This window comes from Letharia lupina (genome assembly GCF_014066315.1).
Source record: "Letharia lupina isolate WasteWater1 chromosome Unknown contig_24, whole genome shotgun sequence".
NCBI classification, from domain to species: Eukaryota; Fungi; Ascomycota; class Lecanoromycetes; order Lecanorales; family Parmeliaceae; genus Letharia; species Letharia lupina.
The window spans coordinates 665728-686540 of NW_023502993.1; the positions used below are offsets into that span (position 1 = coordinate 665728).

General features: G+C 50.5%; 7 protein-coding genes across 7 annotated transcripts; 1 reads left to right on the forward strand and 6 right to left on the reverse strand.

Moving 5' to 3' along the window:
- Positions 1–406: 406 nt before the first annotated feature.
- HO133_006428 (uncharacterized protein) lies at positions 407–4495 on the reverse strand (the record flags this gene model as incomplete). Its single annotated transcript, XM_037297326.1, has 1 exon — positions 407–4495. The coding sequence occupies one exon, from the start codon at positions 4493–4495 to the stop codon at positions 407–409; it is 4089 nt and encodes a 1362-aa protein (XP_037147451.1).
- Positions 4496–5568: 1073 nt separating this feature from the next.
- On the reverse strand, positions 5569–7182 carry HO133_006429 (uncharacterized protein; the record flags this gene model as incomplete). Its single annotated transcript, XM_037297327.1, has 1 exon — positions 5569–7182. The coding sequence occupies one exon, from the start codon at positions 7180–7182 to the stop codon at positions 5569–5571; it is 1614 nt and encodes a 537-aa protein (XP_037147452.1).
- A 2226-nt stretch (positions 7183–9408) lies between these two features.
- On the reverse strand, positions 9409–10179 carry HO133_006430 (uncharacterized protein; the record flags this gene model as incomplete). The annotated part of the gene is made up of 2 exons (XM_037297328.1): positions 9409–10044; positions 10171–10179. The coding sequence occupies 2 exons, from the start codon at positions 10177–10179 to the stop codon at positions 9409–9411; spliced, it is 645 nt and encodes a 214-aa protein (XP_037147453.1).
- Positions 10180–13050: 2871 nt separating this feature from the next.
- HO133_006431 (uncharacterized protein) lies at positions 13051–13877 on the reverse strand (the record flags this gene model as incomplete). The annotated part of the gene is made up of 2 exons (XM_037297329.1): positions 13051–13747; positions 13798–13877. 2 exons carry the CDS (start codon positions 13875–13877, stop codon positions 13051–13053), a joined length of 777 nt encoding a protein of 258 aa, XP_037147454.1.
- A 595-nt stretch (positions 13878–14472) lies between these two features.
- HO133_006432 (uncharacterized protein) lies at positions 14473–16031 on the reverse strand (the record flags this gene model as incomplete). Its single annotated transcript, XM_037297330.1, has 7 exons — positions 14473–14492; positions 14596–15041; positions 15096–15133; positions 15182–15371; positions 15433–15569; positions 15700–15812; positions 16022–16031. 7 exons carry the CDS (start codon positions 16029–16031, stop codon positions 14473–14475), a joined length of 954 nt encoding a protein of 317 aa, XP_037147455.1.
- Positions 16032–16234: 203 nt separating this feature from the next.
- On the forward strand, positions 16235–17212 carry HO133_006433 (uncharacterized protein; the record flags this gene model as incomplete). The annotated part of the gene is made up of 4 exons (XM_037297331.1): positions 16235–16237; positions 16401–16614; positions 16785–16972; positions 17054–17212. The coding sequence occupies 4 exons, from the start codon at positions 16235–16237 to the stop codon at positions 17210–17212; spliced, it is 564 nt and encodes a 187-aa protein (XP_037147456.1).
- Positions 17213–18005: 793 nt separating this feature from the next.
- On the reverse strand, positions 18006–20765 carry HO133_006434 (uncharacterized protein; the record flags this gene model as incomplete). Its single annotated transcript, XM_037297332.1, has 3 exons — positions 18006–19972; positions 20032–20142; positions 20198–20765. The coding sequence occupies 3 exons, from the start codon at positions 20763–20765 to the stop codon at positions 18006–18008; spliced, it is 2646 nt and encodes an 881-aa protein (XP_037147457.1).
- Positions 20766–20813: the final 48 nt, after the last annotated feature.

A 20813-nucleotide genomic window follows, 5' to 3' on the forward strand; every position in this document is an offset into this window, starting at 1 on the left:
GCACGCTGCATCAACATCTGTTGCTATGTCCTTCCGTCTCTGTCGATATGTGAAAATCTCTGCGTCTATGTTACGCAACTCGTCTTCGGTCTTCGGAATCGGCGTACAGGCCCAGATCAAATTTGTACAGATCATTCGAAGACTTTTTGGGCGCTGCTTAGAACGCAAACAATCCACGACCAGAGAATTATTCTATCATAATCAAGATCAAGGGTATATGAGTCTCGTAGACGGCTCTATATGTTTCGTTTACTGGAGGTGGAAAACAACAAATAGATAGCTCGACATGACTCATCTGGAACATCCATCAACCGCTCTCAACATCGGCAAAGGATCGTCTATACCAAACAAAGGCCATGATTTGTACCATTGGGTCCAAAGTACCATCACATTGACAGTAGCACGATCAAGCATACCCTTCTCGGTAAACCGGCGCTTGATTCGCAAGATTTGCCGGCGCAGAAGGGCCAGGCTCATACACCGGCAGACGCTCATCCGGAACATCAAAATCAGGATGGCAGTACTGCGGGTTCGGCGCTTGTGCTTGCTGCGCAATATACTCCGGATTTGGGGAGTAGCCATGCTGGGCCCTGCCCCACGGGGCATAGCTAACAGAACCGGCAAGAGGTGGTATCTGCGCTGTTGATGGGTTGTGATATGGCTGGTATAACTCAGGATGGCTGGCTTGATGGTTGCGAGCGTTAGCGTGTAGAGCGTTATTGAGTCTGTTGGTGACTACTGTCCGAAGATATATTTCCACGGCTTGACCTTTTTCCTTGTTGGGACATTTCGTACACTCGTCTATCGGACTTCTGCCGTATGAAGAGCCGCTTGTCCGGGCGCTGTCATCCGCGCGATGGCGGCAGAGTTGTTGAACGGTTTCCAAATCTCCCCTTCTGGCTGCAAGATGTAATGCAGTGATCAAAGTACCTGGAACTTTAGCATTCACCTTGGCCCCCCTCTGGAGCAACAAATTGGCCAAATTAGTATCCTCGGTCTCAACTGCCATCATGAGCGCTGTCGCCCCTTCTGGAGTGGGAGCGTTGACCAGAGCCTCGTGATCTAAGAGTAAGAGGGCCATTTCGAAATCGTGAGTGCAGCATGCATAGTGTAAAGGAGTCATCGAAGACCCTTTTATCCTAGTGTGAGACAGCACCTGCGACACGCCGAAACTAGGCCCGGCCCAAGGATTGACGTCGACAAGCTTCGTCAGAAGATATTTCGCAAGTTCCAGATCTTTCTTCAGACAAGCCAGGTGTAGCAGCGTCTCGCCTGATTTAGTTTGCTTGTCAAGGTCTGCTCTTCCTGTAACAAGTGCTTCGATGGCAGATGGGTTTCCTCCCCAAACAGCGGAGTGAATAGGCTGATTACCATTAGCATCAAAGTCCCATCGCTTTGCCCCGTTTTCCAGGAGGGTTTCGATCATGTTTGCCTGTCCAGCTTGTGCTGCCAAATGCAATGACGATGCAGACTTTGCGTCCACTGCGGCTATCTTGGCACCGCTTCGAAATAGTGTGTCGAATGAATCGCGGCGTTTCGAGATGATTGCTCGGTGAAATGGTGTTCGTCCCCAATTGTCCTTAGAATCGGTGTCAACGCCTGCTGCAATAAGTGTCTTCACCATACCTCCTTTGTCCAATTCAGCGGCTATGTGTAATGGCTTTGAGCCTTCTGCATCAGACGCTTCTCGCAAGTTCTTCTGCGACCTAACGCCTTTGACTACATCTGTTGCCCGAAATAGTATTGAAGGTCGGTGCCTCATCTGATCAGGTCTAGGCGGAGGATAAGCTTCTAACAGCCATTTTACGGCAGCCAATCGATTGCTTGCCACTGCTATATGAAGGGCGGTCCTTCCGTTAGCATCTACGGCAATCTCGTCGGCGCCAGACCGCTTGAGCAACTTCATACACTCGATGTGCCCATTCATTGCCGCTCGCATCAGAGGGGTCTTGAAGTTGTCCGATCTTGAGTCGACGTTCACCTTTTCTTTCAAAATCTTTTGGACCGAAATCGTATTGCCAGATGCCGCAAAATCGCCGAGCGTCACACCCTTTGTTGAACCAGGCAGAGATGGGAAGCGCATGAGGTTTGATCGCGCTTTGCTAAGTCGAGGATTCGGGGAGTTTGCAGGTGCATTGATGTCCTCAGCTGGTGATCCTGCCAAATATGTACGTCTGATGACTTCGATTGATCGCTGCAAAGAATCTTGCACTGTGCGGCTGTCGCCTCTGACTTTGGCTGTAGCAAGCTTGTTCTGTAATCTGCGTAAATCAGACTGCGCTTGATCCCGATCCAATCCTGGCGCGTGAGTACCGATAGAAGTTGCTGTGGTGTTGCAGGTAGAGTGTTGTAAGCTCAGGATTGTGCTGTCTTCAGGCGCCTCGGAAGAGGATATAGTGGACGTTGCATCATGCGCAGACGAGCCTCTGTTGGAAGATAGCGTAGATTGCTCGCTTTCAGGATTCCTGGATTCCGTGGATGGGGAGAACACAAGAGCTGGTGGACTTTGGGAAGATAAGACTTTCGCGGGTGCAGCGCGTCTAGGAGGAGGTTGCATGGTTAAAGGCAATTCTGTGATCACCTGAGGATGAGGGTTGCTCATCTCTGGTGCCTTGACATGCTGCAGGCCAAGGCCGGCAGTGGACCGCGACGTCTCGATCCGCTCGATTTCTTCAGACCCCGGCTTGGCAACATTGTCTACAGGAGGAGTGGAACGCGTTGCGAGATCCCCAACGTGCGTAGGTTGTTCGACGCTTGTGACCTTTGGGAAAACGGGCAAGACACTCGTTGAACGCTGGGACTGTGACTCATTCGAAGTGTCAGCACCGGCACTCACTGGGTTCTGTTGACTCTGGTCCAGTATACTGGAATTCATCAAATTTCTGTCAGTTGCAATTTGTTGTACATCGGCGCTTCCGTATTCTGATTGCGGACTTAAACGGACAAGATGATGTATCTCCGCCTCCAGTATATCATTTTCCAAAATGTGGTCTGTTGCACCACCATCCCTGCAGGAGACACAAGAATATGGAGAAGACGTCCTAGTACTTTGCTCCTTCGACACCGCGATTATGCTGCATTCATAGAGACTCGAGTGTGTTGACATCGGCCTCTGAATTTCTTCTCGTAAGCTTTTTTTGCCACCGAGATCAAGACCCAAGTCTTCAGATTCCGGCTTCTTATGGCGCCTGAGATCTTTCGAACGTTTGCGAGAGACAGCTTGCGAAGTCTCGTCTCTTGTGACAACAACTTTATGGCTCTCCTCACTTTGGAAAAGCATGGCCGTTCCATACAAGAGCCCCAAATCACGTTCACCGTTATGGGAAGGGCTCTTCCCTTCAAACGCAAGATTCAGCTGGTTCCTAAAACCCTCGAGAGCAGAAATTTGCTCTGTGTCATCGACTGCGGCTGGGAGCGCTGTTGAGACAACCTTCTCGGCCTGCATCGACAAAGATTTAACCTCCGAAACACTGTCCTGGGAGAACTCAGCGCCGGTCGTTTCCACTTCGCTGTTAACGCTCTCTGTTACTTCTTCTTGACGCTGCAGCGGGACATCGGGCTCTCTTTTTGACTCTTCATTCAGTTGCGATGCAGCAGCGCTCCCCTGCGTCTCCCCTGGAAGCTCAAAGACATCGCTAGAGTCCGCCATGATCGTCGCATCAACATTGTAGTCCTGCTCTTCTTCGCCAGGATAAAAGTCCCAGACATTGATCCTGCCTCGACTCTGGGGCATCGATTTCCGAATTGGTCGTGAGGGCAGAGGTGGCGGTTGGAGCGTTTTGTTTAGGACAGGTGTGGGTCCTGGACGGGCTTCCTGTTCGCTATTTCCAATGGGACTCGCGCTAACTACAGGTGATATACGCAGCCGCGCATCTCCATACACACGCTTGTAGGCAGGCGATTTCATGAGTATAGAGTCGATATCGAGGGTCACGGATGGATTCAGTGACAATACAGAGGCCGCATCTTGGAAACCCATGTTGTCCAGCGCCAGGGATGCTGTCTCTGCCCGCACTTGCTCTATTATAGTTCGACTCTCCTCGTTTGCAAGCTTTTGCCTCTTCTCCGTCGCAGTCCTGCATTGGAAGATGGTCAATAGAAGCTGTAGAGCCCGGACCTGACCTTCGAGGTTTGATATGTACTCTTTGAGAATGTCTTCCAGCCAAAGGTACTTGATCTTTTGTTTCAGCCCAGGCATATGGCCAGAGTCGTCCAGTTTGCCATCGATAACGCTGATCAGGATTGCACAGCAGCTCAGGGACATACCCAGGTCCTTGTCGAGTTGCCTTGAGGGTCCAGTCGAGTCTCGGTCGCTTGCTCGCCATTCATAGAGAGCTTCTAAGGCGGCTCGAATTGTAGACAGCTGGCTGGCGACCAGGGTAGTGTTGAGCGCGACATTGTTGTAGCTCTCTCTAACTTCGTTCAAACGCTTAGCTACTTTGGTGACGCTTTCGATAACTTGCAGAATGGAGCTGATGCCAGCGATGGCTTCCATACCTTCCTATGCACAGGCTGTGGAAAGTAAAGAAACAGCCCGGATGAGCCCGGCAGATTGAAGGACTGCGCCGATCCATGGCCAAATCGTCGAGGGCTGGGCGAGGCGAGCTCTCTCCGAGCACAGCCGCACAGAGGATTACAATCCCTGTTGTTGCCAAGCTTTTTCGGGGACATATTACTCCTACTCCGATTATCTTATCGTAGACACACTAGACTAAGGTAGGGAAGAACTAAAAATTTTTACGCGTAAAAAATTAGCTCCTTATGGTGTTTTTTGAATTTTTGTTTTTTTATTTTGATTTTAATTTTAAATTTTGGGGGTGCGATTTAATTTGAGAGCAATTTCACAATCCAGATCGTAATCCTCCGTTAGCTTTTCCAATCTTCCAAGCGACAGTCGTGGGAATATAGTCATAGTAATTGAGGTCAAGACGCTCGGATGGCGGTCACGACAACAGCTTTGATGCCTTGTTGAACGCTATCGTGCATTGCTAAAGGAGATAGCCAGCTGGTTTTCTGACTGCCAGTCCAATTCTCTGCAACATCAAGGACCAAGATTAGTCCTCGCCAATATCTTGTCTTTAACTCATTTCTTATTTAACCTCCGGTGCTCTTCGATCCCGTCGCCAGCCTGAACTAAAGATTTGTTGTTACCGTACACCTTCATGGCTTTTCAATCATGGCGGACCTCTCATTCACTCGGGCATCATGCTTCCTTCGACAATTGTTTTACCTTCGCCCTACGACGAAAACGCTGCTTTGCCTATTCATTCAAAAATATCTTTCCTATCCTCAAATATTGCTCTGTTACATTTAGATCATACAGCACAAAACCCTCACGATCCTTGGATCAGGCGACCGCTTCTCCCGTACATGCCGTGATTCAAGTAGAAGAGCCTTCAACTTGGATAATCACTTTAGTGAAGCCTATGGAATGGCAAAAGGGCTTCTCGAGATTCGCAATCTCTTTTCATGGATGACTTGGACAATTTCTCCCAAAGATGGCTTCATGTAAGCCAAAGGGCCGATGGCTAAACAGAGCATCTCCAGCTGAGTAGAGCTCGCACAACATCAATACGGTTGTGGGACCCTCTTTGGGATTACGAAAGCCTCATCGTAGGTTGGTGGGGGTGGTGTTGCAATACCTTGCACCAATGGTTCTCCAAGTTCGAAGTTGGTGTATTGAGCCAATAGACTTCTTACCAATTCGTCATCTGATGGTTCGCTGGCGAATTGCGGCTCGGTCCATCGCTGGCTACCAGGACTCTCCCCTTCGTGCTGGTGGACCGGTGGCCTTTCTATCATTTTGGTCCTGCGAATACTCGTCTGTTCTTTGCTCTTCTTCTCATCGATGTCCTGCTTTCGCTCCCACTCATCCGATCTTCTTCTCCAAAAAGAGGCCGTTGGGTATGCTTGACTTGGACGCCTCCTTGTCTCGAGAGAGGGCACTGGAGGTACTCGAGCTGGACGTCTCCTTCTAGGTCTTTCATTACCCCCTGCAGGCGGCGAGGGGCTTGGCTCAGGCTTATCCGCTTCTGTCCCATGGATGCTGTCAGAATCGGAATAGCTAACGTATGCATGGGGGTCAGAATTAAACTTGTAATACTGCGCCTCATGCATTGCATATCCCTGTCTGTGGATGGGGCCAGGCGATTTATGTTTTATGTTGGTCCCTGAGGATTTGGATATGCCAACTCGTCGTTCGATTATCAATCTGAACTTGCGACTAGTGACGTTCCCAAACAAGTCATGAGAGCCTGTCCAGCTTTGAGATGAGATTGACCGCATGGTTGGGTCATCTGGGTGTGATCGATTGTTACCTAGGACCCTTCCGAGTATGGCGTCCCGTTCCGGAACGGACAAGCTATCTATCATCGAAGCAATCTCACGAAAAGCTTGTGGCGAAGTTTCCAATGCTCTTTCAATTTGTTGCTGAGATATCGGTATTGGCGTGATTAGGAAATTTTGGAAGCTTTCGTCAGACGAGGTGTTGGGAGTAACAGACCAAGCTTCTAATATATTTCGAACTTCTGAAGAATCCCTGGAGTCAGAGTCCTCGGTATCGCCGGCGTCTAGATCTTGATAGCCGCCTCCACCACCACATTTTGAGATCAGCTGTTGCCGCCTCATTGCAGCTATCATCCGAATGAGATCGTTCTGCTCTTCCCGGTCGAGGCTGGCTGTGGTGTGGGCATGTCGTAGGTGAACGACTTGAAGTATCAATGTCAGCGTGCCTTTAGCATCTCTCAGTGCTCCCTTAAGTGACTCCATGGAAGGCTGCAAGAATGGCCATTTCATGCGCTCCAGTCTCGACAATTTGATCTTTGCAGATGCGTCTTGGCTCTTCGTCTTTGTCTTATAAACGTCCCGCAGTTGCTGACTAGCTTTGCCCAGGATGTCTTTGAGCTCGTCGAATATTTCTTTGCATCTAGTGGAGGAAGCCACAATATTCTGGACTTGATCGGGGTTGAATATCGCGGTCGATTTCTTAGTAGGCATCTTCTTGTTCATGAACTCGCCTAGCTCTCGAAGCGTCCCGGCCGTGACCGAGACATCTGTACCAACATCTTGGATCCTCTTGGATGCCGTTCCGATCTGGTCCGCGAACGCGATCAGCTTTAGTGATATTTGGATTCCTGCTCCTGCAATGGCAAGGATAGAAGCAGCGCCTCCAACGGCCTCCATATGTACAGTATAGTACTGGGTTACAGTGTTCCAAGTCTGACGGACCCAGCAAGGACTTTGATTAACGCATTTACTTGGTCACCGATACTAGGTGCGCAATATCTGTAGACCCTGTCGGTGAGGTATTGGTAGCGTCAAAGACACAAGCGCACTTTGCGGAGTATTGTGCTCAAAATCAAGAGCAAATTCGTCGAACAATTTTTCTTTGAAAGCGGTGAATAAAGGTCAGCCGAGTTAGAGGTCAACATCCTTAACAGCGATATCCGTCCATATAAGGCGCATCTCGTCTGGGAATGAGCCTGCTGGGTCGAGGCTAACAATCGGGTGCAGTCGGGTGAGGCTGTCTGTCCATGCCCCACTCTTGGCTGTGGAAGAAAAAGGCTAGCAAATGAGAGCGCGGCCTATTTTCTGGCTGCGTAAGGCTGGCGGTCACTCATGATCTACAACAGGCTGTCATCTGATGGCGGTGTCGATAGAATGCGCCTTAGGCTGATTGTTTTGCGCGACGAAAGCATTGGTCAACATCGGACATCCCAATGGACCGCCCCTACATGTCAATAGGGGAAGAGGCAGGTGGCTACACTGCATTACTGTGAATACCAGAAAAGCACCAAAGGCTGACATGACTTTGCCTACCTAGACGACGTCCCTATCGCAATGGTAGGTCAAGTCCCCTTTCGTCCTGCTGCATTTTGGCGTAAATGTCTCCGTTCATGCCCTCTAGGCTTGCGCAGACTGTACCAATTTCTTTTCTTGAATTATCAGGCGTGAGAAACAAAGGACAAGTGTCATTAGGTATGAAGATCGTGGTGTCCGTCAACAAACATTCGAACAGGTCATTGCCCGCATAACCTCGCCGACACACGATGCGAGAGCAGGCCTTCTATTTCGATAACAGCCATCTCAGGGGAGCAGCGAATGGAGCTTGCTGCAGCATCTCTACAGCTCAAAGTCTGACGCGAAGTCAGCTCACACTACTTACTCCGCTTCAAGGCTCATGAGTGCCTGCGGCACTTAAACGAAGGCTCAAAGTCTGGGTAAGAGAGAACGGGAGACACTGAATCACTCAATTCTAGCGAGCGATCTTCTCCACACCATGATATCAGGATTATCTTCAAAAGGGGACCGTATGGCACCGGCATCAAATGCAAATTCAAATAGGATGTATAGATCCTTACAGGCTGCTGCGGCGCCCTTCTGGTATAAGCCTCAATTTAAAGGTTTAAGAGACAATCATTTCCATCATTCTACTGGATGCAGGAAAGGTTCGCTTTTTCCACAACTTCCCGTGCTTCCTGCTCCATGAAGGTCATGGACACTCCCTATTGGGACTTCACCGTCCGTGGCAATGGCCGTCAAAGCCATACCGCCGATCCAGTCCGAATTCTCTACAATCTCTTGAGGTACGGTGATGGCGTCGCATGCAGAATCGATCGGTTTCTCGGGGCCTGTTGTTGAGATGAAAATGACCGCGTTGTTATCCAAAACAACCGCAAAAGATTGCGCGACATTTGACCACCGTATCCCTGCACGTACTTGATATGTGAAATAAGTTTCGTGGAGACCTTCATCTGTGACAGCGGCACTATCTCAACCTTGGCCTCCAGGGAGTTCGTCCATTGGTAGGCTACCTTGCACAGACATTAACGACTTCGGTGCCCACGTGAAACCTAATTCAACGGACAAGATGGCAGCTCTTACGCTCACACGGTCTGGGACGAGGACACTGAAACTGGTACAACCAATATTTGCGATCCGTGGTTCGACAACACCAACTTCTCCAGCACTTCGGACATGTTGAATAACTGCAGTGATAACGATCTTACCGTTGAAGTGTTCGAAACTCCAGCTGCAACTTTACTACACGAGTTTCTTTACCTTGGCATCTGCGACAATACCCAGGCACCTTTCAATCTGCGGGTGAGAAATATGGCTCTGTGGAATGGTATAATTTGGCCCGCAACGACGAGAACCAGGCTCCGGAAAACGCAGACAATTGAATGCTTGCAACCATCGGCACTTATTGGGACAAGACGTGCAATCGCCGCATCTTGACGGGGGTACCCGCCCTTGACAACCCACCCACCACGAATGCAACTGCAACTGCTGGCACGCAGGCGACAAGCGCGGCTCCTGCACCATCACCTCCTCCTCCACCTCCCCCACCTTACGCACGGGCACATGCTCCTTCCCTTTGACAGAAATCCGGTATCACCATACTTACCCTCAAGCACGCCACCAATCAATCAAGTTCTTCACTCTGATCCTCTCAAAACCAGGACTAGCTGCCACCTCAAATTCGTCTCCAGGAGCCACCCACACAACACTCAACTGCACATGATCAAAAGTCTTTTGATGCTGAATCGGCAGCCCCATTTTTGCCATTGCAATCCTCTTTGCTTGATCTATGTGTCCTTCCAACACGATTGCAACGACTTCCTTGTCGAAAACAGCGACTTCTTCCATCCTGCGCGTTTTCCCCGGGGTGGCCGGATCTCTAGGGTCAAACAGAAGCCGGATTCTCGTGGACCAAGCACCATAGTGGCCATGTGATATGATGACTCCGATCTTGCCATCGGCTCTGACGTAACGCTCTACCGGTTGATGTGTTATTGAAGCTTCAGACTCAGCGTATGGAGGTGGAGGTGTGGTGGCATTCAACTGTTCTCTACCTGTGCCCAGGGAACCTTCAATTTCACTGGCTGCATCAGCATCGCGGGCTCCGCTTGGCGATGCCATCGCGTCAGTTAACCTCCTAGTGGCGTCCATCGCTCCAGACAGGTCCGGTGTGTTCCCTCGACCGCCCCCAGCTGTCCGCAGACGTGGTGGCATTCTCTCAAAATTGGCCAAAGTCTCTGTGAGCTTATGTTGTAGATAGAGTTCAAGGTCATTTTAATGTCGAAATGGAGTTTTTCATTTAGCAGAAAACATACTGTTAGCAAGCAAACTTTTTTAGAAGCTCAATTGGACATATGCAATGCCACGTACTTGGTTCATGTCGTGTCTGTCAGCACACTAAGATCAAGTGCTTTATTTGTGATTCGCTTGGCCAAGTTGCTTGCCGATCCTCTTGCCTTCTACAGCAATCCAGTACCCTATTGAGTGTCCTATCTGGAAGGGTAGATGAAATGACAGCAGCGCTGGTTGCATGTCATCGTGCTGCTCATGGAAGTAGAAGACTTAATGAAGGCTCCAGCGTTATCCATTGCTTCTCCTTCTGTATCGAGGGATGACAGCAGATTGTCGGCAAAGTTTAGATTAGAGCCATGTTCTACGGTCCAGAGGGATCTTCACCAAAACAAGAACGCCAAAAAGATGTGGACCAAGGCCGGTATGATGTGGCAATATGATGCCTTGGAAAATAACAGATTGTTAGAAAAAATGTACGCGAGCAGCGGTACGAGGTGGCAGAGTAGAGATTTGGCAAATAGAACTCCGTTCCAGGAAAGAGGATGAGAGCCTGCGTCGAGTGGCAGGATGAGACTTCAACATAAAGAAATTGTTGACAACGACTGGGAAACAATCAGTGTTGTTAGCAAACCGGAGCTTCAACAGGCAGAGTCTGGGTGGTATGAGTGGTCTTAGCGTCGTCTGTTCGAATGTAGGTAGCGCTTGGTAAGTTCGTTATTGAGTGGTTCTTACAGATATAGTGAGATCGCAAGCAAGTCAACCAGCCTCAGCTTATTGTTCTCCGGCTCTAACATTCCCTGAACCAGTCTCAATATCAGTCTCTCCTCGGTTGCTAAAGCTATACAATACTAGTCTCGGGCAATAATGGAAGAGAACCAAAGATAAGGGATATTTCACTGGCAATGCTCTCCATGGTCCGGATCGTCGGTCCAAAGGCCTGGACATGTCCAAACTGAAGCCGTTGACGTGGTCTGCAATTCTTCCACCGTCTGTACATGTCCAGACCAAATGGAACCGTCCGTCCTGATTGTCCAAGAGCCTAACATCACAACATCTAGTGAAACTCTTAAAGAAACTATGCCCATGATACTCAGATATCCAACCCAAAATCAGGACATCGGACCATTGGTCCTGGCCGTCCATCCGCGTCCTCGTACATTGCCATGGCCGTCCGTTCGAACACCTGGACATGTCCATCCTAATGGTCCAAACGGTGGGGGCGGACCATTGGAAGCCTTGGATCATACTTGGCGGTTATATGGTTGGCCCAGAACACTTTCCGGCAGCCCAGCTTTCCTGCACCAAGATGAATGGGTCTCCTACCGGTCACGCTTGCAATGCGTGAAGTAATTCCATTGTCGTTGTTGTTAGGGTCCTTGGCCACTCATCAACACACTAGTTGCCATAGTGTGAGGAGTGACATCTGTATCTTAGCCTCAAACAGGACGTCTTCGCGCCTCAGCTACCCCTTTCATCCTCAATCCCTTCGCCGACATAAATCACGCCAACCTCGCTTGGTATGCGACTGTGACGGCGCCCGAGACGAGAGAACACATTCTCGGACCGAAGCTTGCTTTTCGGAGCCATTGCACCTTGGACTGCTCTCTACCTGCCGTCAGACCTATCTCGAGGCTTTCCCAATTTTATGGTCAACCAATTTCTTCTGCTTTGAGGACAGCCGTGTCATGTTCTTGAACTTTCAATCGTTGGCGCCACACCAGGTATCACTGATCAAGAACCTTCGCCTCGACATAAACCACTTCGTTGAAGGTTGTGAGTGGGAACTCAACCTCCAAAAGTCAGACTTGGCATCTTTGCGGGGCCTGCGAGAGTTACAACTTTTTCTTTAACACTTACGAGTCGCCCTCGACGATGGTGCGATATCGGGACTCACAGCTGGTCGACTCGGTCCAGAAGCTGTCAGCCCTACGACGCTCCTCCGCAGTGATCTCTATCAGACATGGACATGTTTATCACGCTCACAGTCCGGGTGAATTGGCACTGAGTCTCAAAACAAAGGAAGGCCTTCAACGTCTTCAAGAAACGCTTGTCGATAAAGCGCATGCAGGCCGGGAGAGATGTTGACCTGGGCCGGTCTTCGGTTTCGGATGCGCCAGAACATTCACCTTTTCGGACCAAAGATTGCGAAGAAGTTGCAGGAAGGGGAAATTGAGAGGAATGACTGGTTCTTTGCTAAGTAGTAGTGAACGTGGCAAGACTTGAGAAATGGCTGGCTGGTCGATGCATGATCGAGAATTTGGAATAAAGTCATAAATAGCCCGACACATGTATGGCGAATGCAAACTTATTCCTTCAGCTGCTCACACACTCGTAACCTCAACTTCTCGATGCTTTCATCATGTTATTCAGTACACGCACCCCCCATCCCTCCTGAAGGCGACCAGTCCAGAATTTCCTTTCAAGGTCCACATACGCGAGTTCGTGGACGGTCGTAATGACAGTTCTAGAGAAAAGGAAGTCGCTACCTAGCATTTGGGTCGGCTGTTGTTTGACCAACTCGAAGGTCAACTTCGGTTTCTGCTGCCTCGAAGCAGTTCTTCTAGGATTGCAGCGCAGCACGATGTATGGACCTTCCATGTCATAGTCAAACAGGAACAGAATACTGTTTGGTAGAGGAATGATTGGGTCCACTCAAGTCTATCGATGTTTCTGCCGTTATATAAAAGAGTGATTAGGTCTGCCCATGGTTTGCCATCACCTAGATCACCAAGGGCATCCTCAAACTGCGACGGGACGCGGAAAGGACAGTGGTGATGCCAACATCAAAGTAACATAAAGTGCGAGTCAATCAAAGAGTGTGATGCTTCCGTTACCCAATCATAGAAGACTCGCTTGTTCTCCACCCTCCCTTGAGAATAATCCCTCATTCTCTTCCCCTAAGCATGCCCCCGGTTAGGTACCGTGGCAGTCGTGAGAACCCACCATTCCCTACACCCCCTACGCACCAATGCTACTGGACCCTGATGCTTCGGCGTGGGATGAAGCTGGAGCTGGCTTGATTGCTCGTGCGGCCTGGCCGGGAATTTTCTGCCCCTGGTGCATGTTCTTGTAGTGGGCTGTGAGCTTGTCCTTGCGAGTGAAGCCGTTGCCTTCTCCATGGTACTTGCATCCGATCACAGAGCACGCGAACGTGTTGGGACTGTTGCAGTGCTTGGCGGTGGTGTGGCGGCGGAGGTCCGACCAACGCTTTGAGCTGAAGCGGCAATTCTCGACGAGGCAGTAAAAGGGGGTTTGCGAGTTTGCTGGACCTCGCCGGTAATGGGGCCTCTCATGCTTCGCCCGATACTCGAGCTTTTCGGTGACGCCGGTGTAATACCTAGGATCCCAGCTGCAGCCTGCAAAACGACATAGATACGGGGTCGGGCCAGGACTGTTTGACTCAAATATGCCTATTCCAAGGCACACCATGCAGGCACATTCCTTACTAGGGTTTGTGCTTGATGACTCTTGACCCAAGCTTGGAGTGTCGACAACATCTTGTGGTGGGATGCAGGCGGCGGTGACCTGGTCAGTATCATCATTGGCGGTGTTGGCACTGTAGCCAGGTATCGCTTCTGCTAGTGGCTGCGCATGCCCAAAAGTCGCACTTCCAAGCGGGGTTTGCGTCATGGGCCATCCGATCGGAGAAAATGAACTGGGCACCCTTTGTGCCCTCCGGTTAGCCAATAAAAAAAAACCTCTCACCCATCATGCGCGGGGGACACGTTATCGGGCCAATTGATGAAGGCGTCGAAATCAAAGTGATCGTCCATCGGGAAGTCCATGTCGATCTTGGCAGGTGAACGCCCTTTCGCTTGCAGGTTGGGGGTAGGATGTGTTGGCAATGGCCCCACTTCGGACGAGGCAGGAAATGCTGGTGAAAAGCTGGTAGCCAATGAGAGCTGCTGACGGGGAGGACTTGGTGGGCAAGAGTACGAGGGAAAGGGTGAGGGAGAGCGTTGTTTATGTAAAGGTGCTCTACGCTAGCTCGCTAAATTAGGGCGTCTTGGAGGAGGAGGAGAGTAGGGTAGCTTGATGTCAGCTTGGGTATGGTATTCGATCCTGATTTTCAAAGTCTTCACCTGTACTTGTGCTAGCTCCTGCCACCGCGAATGCCGTCATCCAAGAGGCACATAACTGATCTTGTATCAGAGGGCTGACAGAGAAGGCCGACCCTTAACGCCTATGATCTAGTTCTTCGATCCTGGCCGCTGGATGTTTGACTCACCTTCTATGGTTTTCAACCACACTACTATCACGGACAGTAGACCTAGCGTCATGGGCATCGTAGTAACGAACATTTGATTGTAGTAAATCTACATCGTTGCAGAAGGGATTTACAATCGCCGAGCTCCGGCGCCTGAGAAGCATGCAGGCTTGTCACCTCCCATTCACATATCCTGATATTGTTCAAGTCATAGAACGCACGTATCTGCCCGTCACAATGCAATGATCTATAAAACCGTGTCAGTCTGAAGCAAAGCCATGAAAGGCAGCACTCACCCCTCTCAAAAGGCTCCAATGTCAACTGTTCAAATGGCTTGATCCTCTCTTCCTTCAGCTTCTGAACTTCCCTCGCGAAAACGGCCTCTGGGGCTGCCGTACTGTCGATACAGTTGGCTTTGACTGAGACCACGACTCCTCCCCCTACCTTCAGGTATAGATGGGCGTTCAGCCCAACTATCCTAGCCTGGTCAGGCTGCGCCACATCGGCAAATATGACGTCGACCATTGATACTAGCATGCGGTAGCGGAGAGGGTGGCGGGCGTCTTCTATGATTGGGATGACATTTGTGCGGTGTGTGGCCATGTTGATGAGATCTCTACCTGAGCGGTGGGAGAATTCGACCGCGAAGACTGTGCCTGTAGGGCCAACGATATCGGCAACGTGAGAGACGGATGTGCCGCTTGCTGCTCCCAGATAGAGGACCTTCGCGCCTGGGCGGATGCTACCGGAGACGTCAGAGGCTGAAGATGCCAACCAGTCGGGAAGGATTACTCACAAGATCTCATCAAGACCTCCGAGGATACCTGCGGCAAGCTATGGTTTGTCACTATATGGTTTCTTTCTTGCCAACAGCATTCATACCTTGGAGCGGAAAGGATTCCAGACACGGTATTCCGTCTTGGTGGCTGGCGCAGCGTCGCCGTTTGTAAGACCAGTTGTTGCGCTAGATTCCACTGAGATTCTCTTCTCCCCGTAGACTGACTCTCCTGGTGTGATGTTCTTCGTTACCAGCATGTCTTCCTTTCCACGAGCGACGAAGACTCCCGGATGCCTATGGGGCTCCTGTACAAACCCTGAGCTCTTGTCTTGTAAGGGAAAGCCCCTAAACGTACGATAATAGTTTTTGCGCCGCCTTTTGCGCCAAATGCGCTTCCTCCCCTTCCACCTCCACGGCCGCCTCCTCTAGGGGCGCCACGACCCCTTGGTGCTCCTCGCCCTCCACCTCTACCTCCTCGGTCGCCGAATCCACCTAGGCAGAATGCTTTAGCAAGAGCTCCCTAGACACCGCGTAGCTGTCTGACTGAGTGCAAGCATGGTGACATGAACGTCATGCAGCCCAGCAGCACCAGGAACCACAGGGACCATACGAAAAGACTAACCTCTACTGCCACCGCGAGGCGCACCACCTCTGCCTCCACGAAATCCACCTCGATCTCCTCCTCTCGATCCTCCACGGTCTCCACCGCGACCTCTGGGTGTAAATGCCATAATCCTGTATGTTTATGGATGTTCGAGAATTATGGCAATAGCGTAGGTTTTTGGGAAGGATCTGTGGTTATTGTAGTAATTTTGTTCCCAATTCTGGAAATTGCAATTTTTGTGACTAGGATATCCAGCATGTGGTCCTCAATTCTGCGAAGCAAAAGCTGGTCAGCAAGCTTGGGACTCAAGAGAGGCCTTGATTATCCGTAGGAAACATACCTCGCGCCATGTCGCGGGCTCTGATAATTATTAGTAATTGGATATTGTGAGAGCTCGAAGCAAAAGTTCGCGGACGATCATTTTCCAGATCTGCTAGTCTCTAAACAGACTAGCGGCACACAAATGCTAAGCGACTCTGAATTTGGAGCATCGTCAACGCCCGCCAACTCCAGCAGGACCACCAACAACGACAACAGTCAAGGCACCATCAATATGGTAAGCTACTCTTGCTCCGGGCCTGATGACTCCTACCGTTTACTTTCCACTACTCCAAACGCACCAAGCACCGCCGAATCGTCTGGCTTCGATCACGCATCTCTATCATCACCTGTGTCTCATTCTTGATTCTACGCCGACTAATCCGCTCCTCCTCTTCTAGGTCCGCTACGCAGCCACCACGATCGAGCAAGGCAAATCCGCCCGCGCCCACGGCTCCTACCTCCGCGTGTCCTTCAAAAACACCCGCGAAACGGCTCAGGCCATCAATGGCTGGAAGCTCGAGCGCGCGCTGACATACTTGGGCAATGTGATCGATCATAAAGAGGCGGTGCCCATGAGGCGGTATGCTGGGAGTACGGGGAGGACTGCGCAAGGTACGTGGGATGGTGCCATCTTGGTGGGATAGGGCTGGGAAGGAGGACGCCGGTGGAGTGGAAATTGGGTTGGGAAAGGGAAACTGGGACTCTTGAGCTTCGGATAGCTCTACATCGCTACTCTGGATACAAATATGTGAATGCGATGCTGACGTTGAGGTAATGGACAGGCAAACAATTCGGTGTCTCCAAAGCCCGCTGGCCCAAAAAGTCCGCCGAGTTCCTCCTCAGTCTCCTCAAGAATGCCGAGTCAAACGCAGACACCAAAGGCCTTGACACTGGCAACCTGATCGTCAAGCATATTCAAGTCAACCAGGCCCCCAAGCAGCGCCGTCGTACCTACCGTGCTCATGGTCGTGTATGTCACCCCCTACTGCGCACTCAGAGTCTGACACAGTAGGATCTTTGGGACCATCATTGCTAATTTTGGCGATTACAGATTAATCCTTATATGTCAAACCCGTGCCACATTGAGTTGATTCTGACGGAAGGTGAAGAGGTCGTGCAGAAGGGCCCTCAAGTCGCGGAGATCGAGAAGAAGAGATTGAACAGCAGGCAGCGCGGCGTGAGGTTGAGGAGGGCTATTACGCAGGAATAGATTGCGGGTGTTGGTGCCGAAAAGGTTCTGATCGTTAGGTACTTAGCTTAAAATGCTCTAGCTAGCTAGTCACAATCATATCATTGCAAGCCGGAGAGTATCTTATCAACCTAGAATCAAGCACTACGCTCTGAAACAGTTCTCACTAGAGGAGGCACAATTTCAATGAAGTCTATTTTGGTTTGCAAACGCTATCTATCAATGGGCTGAGTATCGCTGGTAAAACGTATGTACAAGCATGAAGCTCTCTCACAGAGGAGCGGTAAAAGAATACTCTACCATCATCCATCATAAAAAGATATCTATCGAATTGGCTTTGTGTTCAAGCTCATCGATAATCTCAGCATGAAGATATGCTGTATCATGTAATCTATATCCGTCATAGCGTCTCTCATCTGGCTCGCTGAAATAGGTTAGATGATGCTGCTGAGGACATAATGCGGCTAGGTAAATAATGCCGGATCACGTCAAAGACGTGGGGATCTTAAGACAAACTATTGACAGGCCTTGGTGTGGAGGTTTCATCGGTTGTGCCGGCGTTGAAGTCGTGTGCTGAGGTATGGAATGAGGTGGTGGGCTGGGAATGCTGCTCGTGTGGACCGAAGCACGTAAAGCGAAGCAGAGCTCTTCGAAAGCCCATCAATGTGTTGTATTCGCATTGATCTATCTGTCGAACTTTTGTAACGTTGAGCGAGCATGATAATCGAGAAGGTCGTCGGTTCGGGAGGTTGGGCTAAAGGTCATACCAAGTGACAAGGGTCCTGTATTTTTGGCATGAAATTGATGGAGACGATCAACACTCGGTAGGGAAAATCAATTTTTTCACATGGCCACTGAAGCGACCGGATCCGCCGATGGGTTGCCCGTCCTGACAGTTGTCCCATTCAGTCACATCCTTCCAATTCGTCTCCATGGGGAAGGCAGTCTGAAAAACCTCCAGCTCGTGGTCGTGCAACAGTGGGATGATTTGTCCCAGAAGAGGGTCATCGTTGCGATGCATCATAATAGGCATCAAATCGAGAGCACGCTTGCGAAGGCAATGGGGAGGATTGTTGTTGACCTCGCCGAGGAAGGCTTGGTTGAAGTCCTTCATATTGACAAGCTTGACATAGCCGCATGAGACGAAGTTAATACGCTCAAGTGGACCTGGGTTACGCATTTTAGGCACGTCGTGGAGGTGTTGATAGGCGTAGCGCAAGAGGTTGACGGTAGGCCCTGGAGTGATTGCGTCGATGACATTGCCCCAGGAGCCGATGCGACGTGATTCGACCATCCATCCAGTCCCGTCAGATCGTGGATCTGGGGCACTGCCTCTTTGCTGGAACAGATTTCCCACAGCAGGATCGCCGAATCGTCGTGGAGGTCCATCGGGAATACGTAGCACCCCATTATCAAGCGGATTAGGCTCCATGTTGTCCAGGACCCCCGAGTGACCTGTGAGCGATACTGAATCTAGTGTGAGGGTACGCAGATTGGCTGCACGCATCTGCGCGACGAAGGTCTTGAGTGCAGGTGGAGTAATCCAACAATTGGTGAGAGTTAGGTGCTCGACATGTGGTAGCGCAAGCATGTCAGCATTGACGCTCGTAGCAGCATGGTGGTCGGAGAAATCGGTCAGAGGCGCAGGAAAGATATGCTTATTACGCCCAAAGATTCCAACTTGATGCTCCCCACCACCAAAGTAGCCTAGGCTCAAGGTTTTGATCCCTGGAACAACAGCAATACATGTCGCAAGAAGCTTGTGGAATTGCGTTGTAGCGCCAGAGGGGCGAATATCTGGAGCTTCAACAACACCAGAGTCTGATTTGATAATGTTGCGCCAGTCGGCGGAGACGTTGATGGTCAGGGTGTTTAGGTTCGGAAGAGCTTTCCAAAAGTCTTCGCGTTGAAGAGCTGACAGGTATCTGCTAGACAATTTGGCCACAGTGAAAGACTGCACATGTTGAAATGTATGCGAATTGTCCGTCAAGGCCATGCAGTAGCTTGAAAGGAAGGCACGTTGAGCCCATTCGGTCTCTAAGAGCCATTCCTTCTGTGCAGGCGTGAGGTTGTTGGGAATCAACGCAGCAGTATGAAAGGGGCTCTTTTCCCGCCCCTGGATTGAAGCAGGGTCATGAATGTTCACATCTCCGATTGTGAGGGCCTCCGTCGCTCCACCAGTATGAGGAGTGTAGGCGAGGTTGATACCTTGAAAGACGAGAGGTCGATCCGTAGGCCTGTCTCCATTTGCATCGACGAACACGACGCGAGGGCCTCTAAGTCTCGGAGAGCCCACAAGCCAGGAGTCCGAACGAGGGTTTGGCGGGAAGTGGAGGTGGACTTCGAAGTATCCCAATTCATTTGGCATGAGCGAAGTTTGATTGGCCAGGATGGTGTCCCCTTGAATGACATAGTCTGTAGCAGTGGCGGGACCGAGCGAGCGTACGATGCCGTTCCATAAACCTTGACGCTCGAGAAGTTTCAAGCTCTTTTGAGTTTCTGAGACACCAAAGATCTTAGGCTTCTCTTGGAAGAGCTGAGCATGATCAGAGATGTCTGGTCCACAAAGGTATCCGAGACCACTGTCGATGGATACACCAAGCTCACGGACTCCCTGAAGGTTGGAAAGTGCCGCAGACATGCATCGGAATTCGTCGGCTTTCTTTTCGAGGCCTGCGCAGAAGTCGAATCTACTGTAGTATGGATGGGGCCATTTGTACTTGCCCCAAAATTCCGAGAAGAATTCGAATTTGCCTTTGACTGGAGGCTTCACCAATTGATCTGTGGATGGGTCAGCGTAAGATTTGGAGATCTTCAGGAGGAGCACGCCACGAGCTTACCCTCTTCCACATCGAAAGCCATTGCAAACTTCTTGATGTGGGGCCCCCATGCTTGGAATACCTTCATTCCGTCATGGACAGTCCTTTCTTGCTCAACCGGTCCATATATTTCTGGAAGCAATGAGTCAGCACATCGGTTCCGGCATGGGATTTGGGTCGGTCCTACCTGTGGCCTTTCCTTTGCCCTTGGTGTCAATTTTTGTGTCCAGAGCAGGACCATCATGAATCATCATGCCATAGATCTCTGGCCGAAAAGGCACGACCACTGTATGAAAGACGATGTTGGATGTCTTCCGCTCAAATTCAGGGTTTACCAAGCGCATCTGCAACAGGTCATCGCGAGAAAGATGACCCGCGATGTTATGGAACACCTCGAGAGGCAGGCTATCCTTTGGCCAACCCAGCCTATTTGGTCCAAGTGGTGCATGATAGGGCACATTATCAATTGGAGGTTTCTCATCAAAAACGTGATACTGCATCCTAGGCATACCAGGAGCAATGTTGATGCACGCTGGTATGTACGGTGCTTTTGTCCGGAAAATGTTTAGAATAGCCCGGCGCTTTTGGGCGCCAAACCTATGAGGGAGAAGCTCAGAGGTAAAGACGAGGCGGCGGGTACGAAGGTATCTGAATGGTGGCAGGTAGGATGATGGTCGAGGAAGAGAAGGAAAGTAATTGGCTTGGCGATCCATTTGGCGAGCAAGGGTTAGCCTTATGGCTTCTAGCGCCGCCATGTCCTCGGACGTTCGTCCACTCGTCGCTGCCAACCCATGTACAGATAC